General features: G+C 42.6%; 1 protein-coding gene across 1 annotated transcript in view; it reads right to left on the bottom strand.

Moving 5' to 3' along the window:
* Positions 1–15,842, bottom strand: part of NUDCD3 (NudC domain containing 3) — a 56,528-nt gene that overhangs the window by 18,571 nt on the left and 22,115 nt on the right. The window contains exons 3-4 of the mRNA XM_081843353.1: positions 7,862–7,994; positions 1,421–1,564 (exon numbers count right to left, since the gene is read on the bottom strand). Of these exons, the coding sequence (XP_081699479.1) occupies positions 1,421–1,564; positions 7,862–7,994 (277 nt within the window). The remainder of the gene's footprint in view (positions 1–1,420; positions 1,565–7,861; positions 7,995–15,842) is intronic.

Below are 15,842 nucleotides of genomic sequence, written 5' to 3'. Positions count from 1 at the left end.
ACCTTCCCACTGGAGCGGTACCTACTTACATTTTGATGAGTTTTCGAACTGCTAGGGGGGCAGGAGCCGGGATCGAGCAATAGGAGCTCACCCTATCGTGGGGATTCGAACCGCCGACCTTCTGATCGGCAAGTCCTAGGCTCTGTGGTTTAACCCACAGCGCCTCCCACGTCACTCCTCTGATGTTTAGGAGCACACAATCAAGACACTGCACTAGAGTTTAGAAGAAATCCCAGACCCAAGGGAGGCTGAACCAAAAAATGCCTCAGCTCTTTCTTCCTCGCCACCTTCATGTCTGGAACTCCCACAACACCTTCTTGTTGGCACCCCCATCTCTCTCCTGCTTCAAATCCCTCCTAGTTCTCCCCTTGGTTCTCATCACCTACTGAAACTAAGCCCAAGGACATGGAATTGAAAGGATGTTCTTCATCTGTTTGGTGTCAAATCTTTCTTTGTAGCCTTCCATGTATTCAAGTTTAAATTGTAAGCTCCTAAAGGCAGGGATCTGCCTTTTTTTTAACTCTGTAACACAAACAAGGATGGTGCTGCATTTTTATATATAAGAAACTGCCATGGGCTCAGGTTTTATGTGGAAGCCACAAGCCTAGAGCAATTGTTGCAAATATGGGCTAAAAAACTGTCCTGTAGGAAAACCTTGTAACCAAGGTTTGCATGGAGAAGATCCCAGTTCCAATCAATGGCACCTCCAGACAGGACTGGAAAGATTCCTATATGAAACCTTAGAGAGTTGTGTAAGACAATGCTGAACAAGAGAGACCAGTGGTCTCATTTGGGATCGTGCAGCTTCCTACATAGCAAGGCTTACCTAAGCCCAAAGAGATACGTTTCTGTGTACCGCAAACAAAAAATATCCGTTCTGATCCTCCCCTATTTCTGACCATCTGTGCGCTAAACCAGGAGGTTTTATGTTATTGCTTACTGTATTTTGACCCCACCATTTCTCCTAGTAGCGCAGGGTAGCAGACACAGATCCCCACCTGAGATTCCCCAATGAGCTTCATGGGCTTTAAAGGGAGATGAAAGTAAAGATAGGAATTAACAATAAGGTCAAGTGGAGAATAAGGGCTGAAGAAGCAGAAGGAAGCATACAGCCTAAAGTTAGAGCAACAGCAAACCTCAAGTTAAACAGATTGGGGCCCGATCACTGTACTGACGTCCATGCAAGAAAAGCAGGACAGCACATGCAAAATAGTAAGTGGATGGAGTGATCTTCTGGTGCAGCTAATTTGGTAGCTCTGTAGCAGAGCTAAGGAAGCAATGTCTCTGTTCCAGCCTTCAAGAAGAACTCTTGGCATTCCCAAATCAACCCAGAGGCAACTAAAGCTCAGAGACTTTCAAGGGAGAAGCATACATGTACCGAGAACACACATGCACAGTGAAAAGGAGAAATTGTGCTTACGAGGATACACTTTCCTGGTTCCAGACTCCAGACAGAGTTCTCTGTGTTGATCTTGTGAGTGAGGGTGCCTTCCATGAGCACACGGGACCCACTTCCCTCCACCACAGCCACGCAAATTGAACTACTACCGATGTTCACAGAAACCTGGGGGGAGGAAAAACGATAGAGAAGAAAATTAGAAAGGTAATTTCACCCTTTGTTGCTCCTTCCAGAGGACCTGAATGTGGGACAAATAATGAGGTTTACAGTAAAAGTACCCATGACCGTTAGGTCCAGTCACGGACGACTCTGGGGTTGCAGCACTCATCTCGCTCTATAGGCCGAGGGAGCCGGCGTTTGTCCACAGACAGCTTCCGGGTCATGTGGCCAGCAAGACTAAGCTGCTTCTGGCGAACCAGAGCAGCGCACAGAAAAGCCGTTTACTTTCCCGCCAGAGCGGTACCTATTTATCTACTTGGACTCTGACGTGCTTTTGAACTGCTAGGCTGGCAGGAGCTGGGACCGAGCAACAGGAGCTCACCCCTGTTCGAACTGAGGGGATTCAAATGCTGACCTTCTAATCGGCAAGCCCTAGGCTCTGTGGTTTAGACCACAGCGCCACCCGAATCCCAGAGGTTTACAGTGAGTAACTTAAAATATCTCTTATCGTTTGTTATCTTGCCTTTAGTTTTTACTATAAAGGGCCCAGGGCCACTTAAAAACACAAAACAAAGCACAGGTTTTGTTTTAAAAAGAACAATGATGGCATAGTGAGAGACTAGGACTAAGAAGACCCTCTCAGATAAGGAAAACTATAATTAAGCTGTCATTTCTACCATTATTCCAAGGTATAGAGGCTTTCTAAAGTAACCCTAATCATTCTAAGGGATCAAGACAAAAATAATTTCTATATACATTAAAATAACTCTTTAACATATCCTAGTGGAATTCCTTCAGTTAACAACAAACAAAACAGAGTGTAAATTATGGGGGGAAGCCTGCAAAGCTTTCTTTCACTGATATAGACATTGGGTCCGGAGGTTCTATGATCAGTACCATGATTGTGTACAATTGTCATGATGAACAGCGGAGACTGTCATATGGCAAATCCAAGATATGTGGGGCAGGTGACTTGCCGCTTGTCAAGGGAGGCATGGGCAATATAGTACTGCTGCATATTCAGTCTTCCTAGTCCTATATTTGAAAACATGGTGATGTGTGGTGAGGAAAGAAACTGACTCTCATATATGGTCTTCATACTGAAAACTTAAAAACCCTACCCACCCCCCTAAAAATCAAAGTCCTTAAAAGCATGAAAGTTTGCAATAGATATGCTTGCATGTTTTTGACTACTTTATTCAGAGTTTGGATCTCACTTGAAATGCTCATGTGCTATCATTGTTTAGGTAACTTTTGGTGACTCATCTTCTCAGAGTAAGAAGTAAACAGAGATGGAGACTGCTTCAGTAAGTAACTGTGTCGCAACTGCATTTGAAAGATGGAAAGAACTAAAAATAAAATGGGACACTTTTGAGAGATAATTGTCTAGAGCAGACTATCGAGTCTTAGAAGAGATGAATACCTTGTGCAGCAAGCCAGGAATGGAAAAGTAGGTTACTAATCCAGAACTTAGAAGAAATATGTATACTAAAAAGGGTTGTGTGTGCCTGCAAAGGAATGTCAGAAGGAGCTGCTCATCTTGCAACAATTTAGTCCATTTTTAGAAAATGTAGTATTAAAAGAAGCACTAACAAAAAACCAAAACATAAGTCATGAGGATAATCTTAGAAGAAAGCCCTGGGGAAATGGGAGGAGGAAAAGATGATGAAAAGAAAATGAGCTATAGGGCAGAATTTATCATTATACTACTGTAATGTGCTTTGCTTTTGGGACCCAATTTTCACTTTATTGGCACTGTCATGAGCATAGTTCCTTCCAGAAAGACAGTTGAAAATATTGGAGGACCATTACTTATGCAGAATGAAGAAGCAGCAATGAAGCCCCACTCTGACCACAGGAAGTTCTGTTTAGCAGAACCCCAACTTATGAAACTTTACCTTCCAGTGACCACAGTTCTTCTGCTGACCTAGTAAGGACTAAACCTTTTGTATATGCATAGAATATGCACAACCCTGCAACTGTATTGGACCAAATAACATAGCCTTTTCATCAGATTGGCTGGTCACAAAGAATTTTGATCACTGGACTGGACAGACTGCACACCTTGCTTGTATGCTGTTGTTGCAGGCCAGGTTTTCACAATCAAAATAAAGTTCCTTGCTTCGTTTATCACCAAACAGCAATAGTGGACTTATAAAAGTGTTATAAACAGGACACACTGCTATTATGCTATGATTTACACTTTTTCATGCACTACTGAGACTATGTATACTATGAAAATGAAGAGCCCAGGGCTCCAACAAATTAACCTTGACAGTGAAAAGGATTTAAAAAGGGTGCAGATTTGACACACACAGAGCTCAATAGTTGTAACAGCATTTCTTCAGCTGGGCAATTAAGTGCTGAGCAGGCACACAGGGGGAAGGAGAACGCAGTTATAGTCCTTTCTAGCCCCCTCACAAATGAATGCCATTCACAATGCACATCTGGAGGAGGGAAGCAAACCCTATTGTGTTTCAAAAAAGCAGAACAAAGACTAAAAACTTGAGATTTTGGTTCAGCTATAGTTATCACTCCAGTTGAAACCCACAAGTACGAAACATTTGAAGATGTGCTGTAGCTGTGCAGGAGGCAGTGCATTTTCAAAATGTAGAATCAGATGTTGAAGCTTCAGTTAAGAGAATGTCACAGGCCTTAGAGAGCTCAGAAATTAAACCCAACACTGACTTGGCTTTCAACCTCAATTGCTTCTCACAGAAATGTACCCACAAACGCCTACTGAAAGCATAGAAACAAGTCAACAAAATACTCTCCCCAAAATGAGAAGTGTGTGTGTGTGTGTTGTAAGCAAGAGAACTATTTTCTTCTACTTTCAAGCTTTCAGTGAATGCTTCAGAGATGACAGGATAGGGTTAAAATAACAAAGGAAACCCCATTCCCTGTTCTTTTTGTTCTGTTGCACTTTATATAAGGTAAACATAGCATTAAAAACAACAAATCAAAGGGCCAACAATGATTGAAATAAAAGCATGTTCAATCAATTTAGGTTTGTATATTAATAAAAAGAACAGTGCTAAGCTAGTTCTGTTTTCTGATTACAAAGATTAGCCTTTCTTCAGTGAAACTGGGTTGCTGTATGGCAGATGGATTCATATTCAGGAACACAAAATAAAATGAGATTGAAAATAACATGAAGTGACTACATCAGTTATCAAACTGTGGCTTTCAGGGACAGTAAGCGTACTCACTGCTCATGCTAGGCTGCTCATTAAAATAAAATAAAAAAGGACTGAGGGTGAAAAATAGAACCACAAGCTCTCTATGATTTATTGCTGCCCCCTTTTCTCCAAGCTAACTGAACCCTCGCCGTTCCTGCCTAGGTCCCTCTGGGCTCTTTAAAGAAAATCATTCTTCATATAATGCATAAGTAATTTATGGAGTTTTCTGCCACAAAATATGACTGTGGTCAATGGCTTGCATTGCTTTAAATGCAAATTTATAGCGGACAGGCCCTATCAAGGGCTATTGGCAAGGACAGCTTAATAAAGCCTACATATTCAGAGGCAGTCTGACACCAGATGAGGGACAAACAGCGGAGTGTGTGAGCATCCAGCTGGCCATTGTGAGAAACGTTATCCTGGTGTAGATCAATCTAACCCCGGAGGGCTCCTCCCTATGTTTTTCAGCGAATAATAAGATGTCTTGGTTCACACACAATGCTAAGCCACAGTTTAGTGTTATATGCATGGGTACTGGATTCATGCACTCCCCCTTCTGTTATCCTTCACCTGCTGAACTGCAAGGAGATTGGAAACTTTTGCTTCTGCCTTCAGCTAATTTATTCATTAGGTCCTGAGAACTGTGGCTTGTGATAAATATGGTTTAGGAAACTAGCCAGGATCATTAACTACAGTGTGATGCATGGTTTTGCTTCCCTAAACCATAGTTAACGCTAATCACAGTTTGTCCAGGTTTGGATATAAATGAGCAACCATAGGCAGTGAAAAGCAGAAATAAAATTTTCAATTCCCTCCTTGCGGCAACTCCAAAGGAGCGGGGAAGGAAGGGAACACAAGACTGATGCTTGCTATTGCTCGTGCACATACAACTGAATCATGGTTTAGTGTACCATGTGAACACGCCAAATGTGTTTGTATTTAATGTCATGCAAGAACAGGAGGTTGGGAGAGAAGAAAGAATACTGATCCCACGCAAGGATTTAAACAGAGGAAAATGCAAATAAACTAGCCATGAGCATGGCAAGTTCACAGCAGGAAGGGAAGTTTGTGCTTTATTGCACCCCCTGCCACGCTTCAACATCTAGGCCGACATTCTGAAATTTTGCTTTGTCGTAAGAATGATAAATAAATTGCATTTTGAGCTTCCTCAACTAGCTGCCCTGTTACTGTTAAGTGTGCTATCAACTCTTACCCCTAGGTCTGTACTGTCAATGTCAATTAATGCTCCTGCAACAACAGGGCTATTCTGACATGACAAAGAGCTGTGTAGGTTGAAACTGATGTACAAAACTAAGTGTGCTCAATTCAGCTGCCCTGAATAAACCGAGGGGAAGAAAAACAAGCCTTTTTTTCCAGATGGAAAAACACACGCACACACAAAATATCACTCCTCCCCTCCCTTCTTTTAACAGCTTCTCTGATAGCAGGAAGTGAAAATAAGCCCTCACTCTAACCACTTCAGTCAGTAAGTCCGTCTGTGTACGTCTCTTCAACCTCCCCCTCAATAATGGGGCTGCAGTAGAGATATGCCTCTCTCAGACTGACAAAATAAATTACATCATTCTTCTGTCCAGGGGGAAAAAATATTATGTGTGTGTGTGTGTGTGTGTGTGCCTGTGTGCTGAGGCAGAGAGAGAGAGAGAGAGAGAGAGAGAGAGAGAGAGAGAGAGAGAGAGAGAATGAGAATTAAAAGGGTGCGGAATTTCCACCGTCACCACCTGGGAGCCCTTAATGTTACAAGCTACTAAATGAACGGGGAGGAAAGAGGAACCTGTGAAGCAAAGTTAGTTTTCTTTTCTGCAACCATCAGGCTTAACATAAACATGTTGGGCTTCTCCACAGCAAGCTGATCACATGAGGTTTATTGATGCTGGCCTGTCTTCCAAGGAGAAAGTTGGATAGCGAAGCATGCTTAGACCAAGGAGAAAAAATATATGCCTGCATTTGCTACGTGCTTCAGCAGCAGATACTGTCTCTATCTGCACGCATCCTGCAAACAGTCTTTGCTTGCAGAATCAGAAGATTCTCCAGCAAGCAACAATTAAAAATACTTCACACTCCACAAGGCATGAGTCCCAGGGAACACAGCAGAAAAGGAATCCTGGGAAATAACATCCCCCAGGAAAAACCATCTCAACATCAATGAAGCTGTTTACACAATAATGGTTTGATATCTTAGATCATCAACACTGAGGTGATAATCATGCAAAAGGTAGACTTTGCTGATCAAGTTGGGCTCTTTCACTGTGGTTTTATAGGGAACTGACAGCCAGCCAGAGGAGATGATAATCCTGCAGTCATTTTTCCTTAGATAAAAGAAGCGAATCAGGACCTGGCCACAGGACAGTGACTTTCAATTCACTTTACACATTCAAGGAGGGATGAATCTGAGTAAACAAGCCAGAAACAAAAAAAAAAAAGGGGGGGGAACCTTGGGTAGTTGTCCCAAGGCAATTCAAATGTAATATTTATGGGTGCAGACGAAAATTGCAGGTGGTCATGAAGGTGGTCTCCCTGATTCAATTTTAAGACTACTGCAAACTGCAGACTAGGGCTTTCCTATTCTGTCCAGCAACATCCACACACTACTGCCAATGCTAGCTGGCAGTCGCGCTCTCCTGGGTGTCAGGCAAAGGATTCTGCTAACTGGTGATGCCAGGGGTTGCCATTTGTTCTACCACTGAGGAATAGACCATTCTTTTCTTTTGGATCTCTAAATTTGTTTAGGTACAGGTCTATTTTGCATAACTGTGCAGATAATTTTTTGCGGGGTGGGGGGAGAGCAAAAAATGTGCGAAACGTTCTGCTGATAAATCAGAAGCAGAGCTCTGAAGTGTTTGGTTAAGTATGGAGGAGAACATGCAGAATAAGGAGCGGCCTGCTAACAGCTGTTTTCTACAGGCCTCTCAGCTACATGCCTGCATTCTGCTGCAGTCGAAAGGCAATTTGGTGTGGCCCTCTGGTGGACAGCTAGAGACAACTACAGCATAAAGTACGCTTGTACTGACCCAGACCAGCATCTCTATCCCATGCAGGCAAGATAGTGGGAGAGATTCTCACCCACAGTGGACCACCCAACAACCCCGTTCCTCATTATTATTACCTGCTTGCCTTTCAGAATGTGCTTGGGCACTGGGACTTTAATCTCCAGATCACTGTAGTCTTGGGACCAGGCGTAATTCTCCCGCACTGCTCCATTGTAACTGTCAGGATTTGCCTGGAACTGCTCCTGTTTCCTGGGAGAAGAAAGTAAGAAGCTGGCTATTAAAATGGATGAACGGAAGAAGAGTCAAAGACCAAAGAAAAGCAAGCAAACAAAATGAGGGACAAGTGCTAAGGTCTACTCTTATGCACCCAAGGAGAGCTCCAGGAGCCTCAGTGGACAAGTCCACATGTCTTTATATCAACCCTAGGATATCCTTCTCACTCCGATAGGGTGTGGGTGGTGCTGTGGTCTCTTGGGCTTGCTGATCGCAAGGTCGGCAGTTCAAATCCATGTGACGGGGTAAGCTCCTGTTGCTCTGTCCCAGCTCCTGCCAACCTAGCAGTTTGAAAGCATACCACTCTGAGTAGATAAATAGGTACCACTGCAGCGGGAAGGTAAACAGCATTTCCATGTGCTCTGGCACTAGTCACAGTGTCCCATTGCGTCAGAATTGGTTTAGTCATGCTGGCCACATGACCTAGAAATGCGGTCTGCAGACAAACGTCAGCTCCATTGGCCTGAAAGCAGAGATGATTGCCACACCTCATAGTTGAATCTGACTGGACTTAACCATCCTGGGATCCTTTACCTTTTGCCTTTACCTCTATTAGATAACAGGGAAAACAGCATGAAAAAACTTTTCCTCTCCCGACCCCCAGCCCCTCCCCCAATATTTACCTTGCATTTTCCATCATGCTAGTCCATAAGGATGACAAATCTGCTAGGTTAAACTGAGGAGTGCCAGCTGTTGTGCCACTAATAACATTTGTATTAAAATGGCCCGAGTGGCTTCTCCAGAGAGTTAAGACTAGCAAGTCACCCTTTAGTTGCCTCCAGTGCCAGAAAGTAAAGCATTGCCAATGTTGTGGGGGGGGGCCTGTGGGGGGGGGAGAGGGAGAGAGTTTGCATTTCACATCATGGGACTCAGTCACACTAAATGCCCCCCTCCCCACTCAATTCTGTCTAGCTTTGGGTAGCCTCCAGACAAAAGAAAAAGGTTAAAAATAGACTAAGCAAAAGGACAGCTGCGGTCAGTCATGGTAATGTGGAAAAACAACAAGAGGCAAATGCTTAAAAACAGAGACAGGACAATGGAGGACAGTGAACTCGGGGGGGGGGGAATAGGCAGGCAGCACTAACTTTACACAATTTATTACTTTTTTATGACAACTGGATTTACTTCTACTATTTGAGTTTGCTGAACAGGGTGACACATGAGCCATTGCGACAGAAGATCGGAATGGCATGGCCGGCACTCGGTGCTGCCCTTTCCAAGTCACTGGAAAGTAGGTGCACACACTCCTTGGCCTGGAATCACGCAGTTCCAGGATATAGAAGCAATCTCAGTTTTCACAGAACAAGCCTCTCTTCTCGCCCTGCTCCACCTCCCAAAGTGCTCCCACAGGTCAAAACAAAGGTATACCTAAGGAACACCTCCATAACACTAAACAGGTTCACACAGTCCGTTCTTAAAGCATGGAAGGAAAAATAGGCAAACTGCCCCCACAACCCCATTATCCCCCCTCCCCAGGTTCACCCCCCACTATTCCATCACACAGCACAAAACTTGGCAAGCCAAAGGCGTATATTGCCTACCAGACTTCTACAAAAATAACAAACTCTTGTTGACACAAGAAATACAAGACAAACTAGGGGACTATAAATATGAATCAGGGAGCTTGAAGCTCAAAGTATTTAAGAAAGAAGAAACTCATGAGCACCAATCAATCCTCTAACTTTAGAAGAACAAACATTAAAAGTTTGCAGCAGGCTAGGGAAATGTTTGGGCATTGCTTGCCCTTAAAATGATATGACTGAACGGCAAGGTAGTCAAGTTGCAGGAAACATCAAATTATGGATGGTAGAAACTCAAGCAGATGGTAAAACCTCCAAAAGAGTCCAAACTGGGTGACTAGGCAACAGAATGGCAGCTGGAAGTACAGCACCCTAATTTTACCTTTCTACAGACAATGTGTAATTGGCTCTGAATATCCAGGAACGTTCTTTGTCATAGTGGAAAGTTCGCTAAAAATGTCAACTCACTGTGCTGCACCAGTGAAAAGGGCAGAATCAGTGTAAGGAATTATTAGGAAAGGAGCAGAAATAACATCATGCACCTTGCCATTGCAGTGCAGGCCTAGCTAGAATACTGTGTACAATTCTGGTTATCCCCATCTCAAAAAAGATATTTCAGCTTGAAAAGGGCAGCTAAAATGATCAGAGTGAAATCATCTTCCCTAAAGATTTTGGGACCCTGTAGTTTAGGAGAGATGATTAAGTGGTGGGCTGGGGGGAGAAGAGAGGCCTCTCAGATCCTGAATTGCTGAGTCAATTTATATGCTCAGACAATAGCCATGACCAAATTTTCCTTGGCGCTCCATTTGCTTTGGTTACTTGGATCGGATTCACACTTCCCATGATAGGGCTAACACAGTTTTCAAATTATACTTTTTCATTGCAATGTATTTATATACTGCCTATTGACCCCAAGAAAGGCCCCCAAGGCAGCTTACAAAGAAATGTACCTGCAAACAATTCAGGTGGGTAGCCGTGTTGGTCTGACGCAGTAGAAATATATTTTTAAATTTTTTTTAAATTGTCCAGTAGCACCTTAGAGACCAACTAAATTTGTTCTTGGTGTGAACTTTCATGTGCATGCACACTTCTTCAGAATGCAAACAATATAAATGATACACATTCAAAACAAAACCTTAACATTTCAAAAGCCAAATATTAAAATCCAAATGCATTCTTGTTCCTTCCAAAAAAACGAAGAGCATCCCCCCCGAAAAATGTTGAGCGAGCAAGAGGGATAATATAAGCAGCACTTTCTCTTAATAAGGCTCCCAGGCAGGGCAGTGGGGCAAGGCAGGTGGGGAAGCTTGTCCTTTGTGCTTCCAGCAGTTTCTCCCTTGTAGCAGCAATAGGCTCCAACAGGGTCACCCATCTAATGTCACCATGACATCAGTAACCCAATAGCGCTTGCTGTAAGAGCCAATCAGTGCTATCAGGAAAACTTGTTTGGAGCAGGGATCCACTTGCACCTATCGGGGCTTGCTGTCATCAATGATCAGTGCCAACAGCAAGCCTCACTTGCCAAATAATAACTGGAAGCGTCCTTTAGGACTCCCACTTGTTCCTTCAGCAGCCAAGTCTTTGCCTTCTCTCCCAAGGAAAGCTAAAAGAAACCCTAGTTTTCCACCCTCAGCCTCCACTTACGGACCGTAGGACTTACTATTATAGCGATACATAAATCCGCTTTGATAAGGCATTCACAAAATGCAAGGATTACCAAAACAGGTCACCAAATAGACCTCTAATCGAGAATCCACATGCATCAATCCCTCTAACAGGCGACTTAAGTGTCTTGTGCTGATCACTAGGGATGAAAAATGGGCCCATCCTGTTAAGAAACTGAAGGTGACTACACAATTATGTTACTGCGGAACCCAGGGCAGTAACAAGCTCTTACTCTTACTTTGCAACAGTAAAATACAGTCTGATAGATCCGCCCAGCACACTGCTCAGCTCAGAGGAAGTACATCAAGATTGCCCTGTCTGGCATCCAGGCTAAGGGATGAGGCCCGACCCGTGCAGTGCAATTTCAGCTTAGAAAGAAAGAAAGAAATGGGAGAAACTGGAGGACTTGAACAGAAAAGTCTGCTGGTGGCTGGCAACATTTTGTTTTAATTTTAAAATAGGTTCTGAAATGGAGCAAGGATAAGGAGAGTGCTGGAACAGACTTTGCAAAAGTTCCCTCATTGGAGCTCCATTTCCATGGAGACAGTTGTTATGGCAGCATAGAACAAACCTGGCTGATTCCAGCTTCCTAAAATGCCTAGAGACTACAGGAGCCAAAAGGGCTGGAGGACAAATAGAACAGAGAAGCAGGGGGAAGCTATCAGATTTACAATACTCCCTCTCTCTCTTTCCTGGTAAGTGTAATGGATTTCAGGAGGATAAACGGACTAATACTCTTTAAAGCCTGGATGACTTTGAGAAGCTTCAGTTAGTGTTGAACACAACAGTCTGCCTCCTGACAAATCAGGAGCACATGGCACCCACATCAGGTCTTCACCATCTGCCAGTCCTGCCTTTCTGTTGATTTTCAGACATGTATCTAGTTGCTAGTTCTGACCTATAAAACCCCACAGAGGGCACTAAAATATTATTTCCTTACGCACAGGGGACAAGACAGGCATGCGTGGTCCCTCTGAAATTAGAATTCAGAGTTATTTAGTCTCATTGGCTTATTCGTTATTATATCTAGGATTTTTCACCATGTTCAAAGGCTTGGATTAGAATGATTTCAAGTTTCTGCAGGAAACAAGGAGAAAGAAGATATTAGAATTGTTTGCACCAAGAAGCTGATGGATTCTGTTAATTTCCAGAGGCTATTCTTCCAAAGGCCTAGACTCTCTCTAGAGTAGAGAAATGGCTTGGTCAACTGACATGTTCACCCTGACATGTCTTAGCTCAAGTTTTACTGAAGGATTATGGGAGATGAAACAGTGAGGTCTGCAAAGGCAAGAGTGGTGGAAGACTAGTCTCAAATTCAACCAACGGTAATTGACAACTAGGGCTGCCTGCTTTATTCGGTTTAGTTGGCAATCAAATAAATGAGCTGACAAATTGATGAGAGTGAAATGTAACCACAATGTGGCTGATTATCAAGTGTGTAAAGACACATTTATTTTTCAGGGTTCTTGTTGGCTCTTGTATGATTACTCTAACCACAATATTAAAGATCACCATGTCTTTTGGTTATTAAACTGTCAACTTTGCTTACGTTTTCTTTAGTATATCTAAAAGCAGTATGTACTGAGGTTTTGACGGCATGCACATTTCCTGAAAATGCAATGCGTTAAAAAGGCACACGATCAACACACACACATACTCACACTTGGCAGTCCTATTTAGAGCCTTTGTAAAGACATATTTCCTGCAGTGAGGGTAGCACAACTGTGCACCCTAGCAAAGAAAAAATGCTTGCATGTGCTCCAGCTTAAGATTCCACTCTGATTTTATGTCCCGTAACTGAAACATCTGGGCCCTCAGCTAAGTGCTGTTGTATGAATCATTTTCAGCTACGGTAACCTGTAGACAAGATGCTTAGAGAACTGTGTGGCCTGTTATTTGTTCCCTTTATAACTACATGCTAGGACCCCTTTTAAGGAAGGATATATTATCCTCCGTATAGTTAAAGCTATGGTCTGTATAGTTAAAGCTATGGTTTTCCCAGTAGTGAAGTGAGAAGCTATGGTTTTCCCAGTATGGAAGTGAGAGCTGGACCATAAAGAAGGCTGATCACCAAAGAATTGATGCTTTTGAATTATGGTGCTGGAGGAGACTCTTGAGAGTCCCATGGACTGCAAGAAGATCAAACGTATCCATTCTGAAGGAAATCAGCCCTGAGTGCTCACTGGAAGGACAGATCCTGAAGCTGAGGCTCCAATACTTTGGCCACCTCATGAGAAGAGAGGACTCCCTGGAAAAGACCCTGATGTTGGGAAAGATGGAGGGCACAAGGAAAAGGGGACAACAGAACGAGATGGTTGAACAGTGTTCTTGAAGCTACAAACATGAGTTTGACCAAACTGCGGAGGCAGTGGAAGACAGGAGTGCCTGGCGTGCTCTGGTCCATGGGGTCACGAAGAGTCGGATACGACTAAACAACAACAACATATTATCCTCCTTTAAACAGGACAGTAGTAAGAGGAAACCTTCTGAGACTTTAGATCAGGCTTCCTCAACCTCAGCCCTCCAGATGTTTTTGGTCTACAACTTCCATGATCCCTAGCTAGCAGGACCAGTGGTCAGGGATGCTGGGAATTGTAGTCTCAAAACATCTGGAGGGCTGAGGATGAGGAAGCCTGCTTTAGATATTACCAGCTGTTACCCAGTGTTATCCTCCTTCCTTTATGCTAGCAAAGAGGTGGGCAGTGGCTGTATAACTCTGGGCATGTCTAGACTCAAGGTTTCTTTATGCATTCCAGTCTAGTTTCTAACCAAGTTTCAGGACTGAAATTGCTTTGGCAGATTAAGTGCTTCAGAAGTCAGGAGAAAAGTTGAGAAGCTCACTGGGTCGTCTTGGGCCAGTCACCTTCTCTCAGCCTAACCTACCTCACAGGGTTGCTGTGAGGATTAATCAAGGAGGGGGAGAACCATGTACACCCTCCTTCAGCTCCTTGAGAAAAAGGTGGGATATAAATGCAATAAATAAATAAATAAATAGAGCAGTGCTCTTATTTTCCAGGGACCCTTCTACCATTTGGTACCAATGACCATCAGATTCTGTGATACTGTTTATGTAGGTTATGATTATGGTTTCCAAGGTGTGGTATTGCGGAAGTTCCTTGTGGGCCACAGCAAAGGTCACTTTTGACACCACAAGGTTTAAAATATACTGTACATTAAACTTTGGGAAGAGATTGCGATAATTGTAGATTTTTTTTTATCTGGTCGCTCATATTTTTTTACAATAATTTTCATCTTATTTTTGTTAAGTTTAAAACCTGCTACCTCTCCAAATTCAAATATTTGTTCTAGAACCCTTGGTACACTGGCCATAGGCTCCTCTACAGATATCACCACATCATCAGCAAATGCCTTAAGTTTATTTGCTCTCTGCTCCACTGCTCTCCCTTTAATCTCTTCATCAGCTCTAATTCTTCTAGCCAGAACCTCTAAAACCAATATAAACAATAACTGGGACAGGGAACAGCCTTGTCTTGTCCCCTTAGTTATCTTAAATTTTTCTGTTAAGACATTATTCACTATCAGCATAGCATATCCGTTAGAATAAATTGCCTCAATTGCTTTCAAGCATGTCTCTCCACAGTTCATATTTTCTAAAGTTTTTGTATTAAAGTCCATGACATGTTATCAAAGGCCTTCTCTGCATCTATAAACATCAGTGCTACTTGTTTATCATTTCTTACTTCTAGGTATTAAGAAAAGCCTAGAAATTGGGGAGGGATGAACTTGTCACTTATGGGGCGGATATCAGTGATAAAAATGAATTTGCTACCAAAAATGTTATTTCTGTTTCAAACAATACCAGTGATCTGCAATACAAGATGCTTTAAAGAAGGGCAGAAAGATATTACAAGATTTATCTAGAAGGGGAAGAAACCAAGAATAAATTATTGACAGACGTGTGATCCTGATGAGTGATTTTTGGCAATCCCCTCTAAAATAAGCTCAACAACTCCGGGCCAACCCCCCCAATAAAAAGCTCAACAACTCTGGGCAATTTCCCCCCATTTTCTTAATTTGGAGTCCCCAAAAATAGTCTTATACATAGGGGCGTGTTATACATGGAAAAATGTGGTATATGAAAACAATGTATTGTTGGTATTTAACTACTAGTTAATTAGCTAAAATGTATAAATCAAAGTCTAAAACATGCTGGAAATGTAAAGAGAAAGAGGGTACTTTTTACCACATGTGATGATCATGTAAGATGATAAAGGACTTCTGAGAAACGGTATATAATGAACTGGAAAAAAATGTTGAAAACAACTTTTCCTAAGAAACCAGAAGCTTTTCTCTTAGGTATTATAGGTCCAGAGATCCTGAAGGACCAGTTGAAACTATTCATGTACGCGACCATGGCTGCATGGATTCTGTTAGCCCAGAAATGGAAAGATGGTACAACTCCAACCAAGGAAAAGTGGCAGATAAAATTGATTAACTATGCTGAGATGGCAAAACTTACAGGAGGAATTAGAAACCAGGAAGAAGCGGTCTTTAATAAAGAATGGGGAAAATTTATAATCTATTTGAAAAACTATTGTAAACAGTTACACACATTGGTAGGATTGACAGAAAACATGTAGTAAAAATTTGAACTATGGAATGATAAAGGATATATAAG

The sequence above is a fragment of the Podarcis erhardii genome (genome assembly GCF_964252035.2).
Source record: "Podarcis erhardii genome assembly, chromosome: 16".
Classification (NCBI taxonomy): domain Eukaryota; kingdom Metazoa; phylum Chordata; class Lepidosauria; order Squamata; family Lacertidae; genus Podarcis; species Podarcis erhardii.
This window is presented reverse-complemented; position numbering and strand designations above follow the sequence as displayed.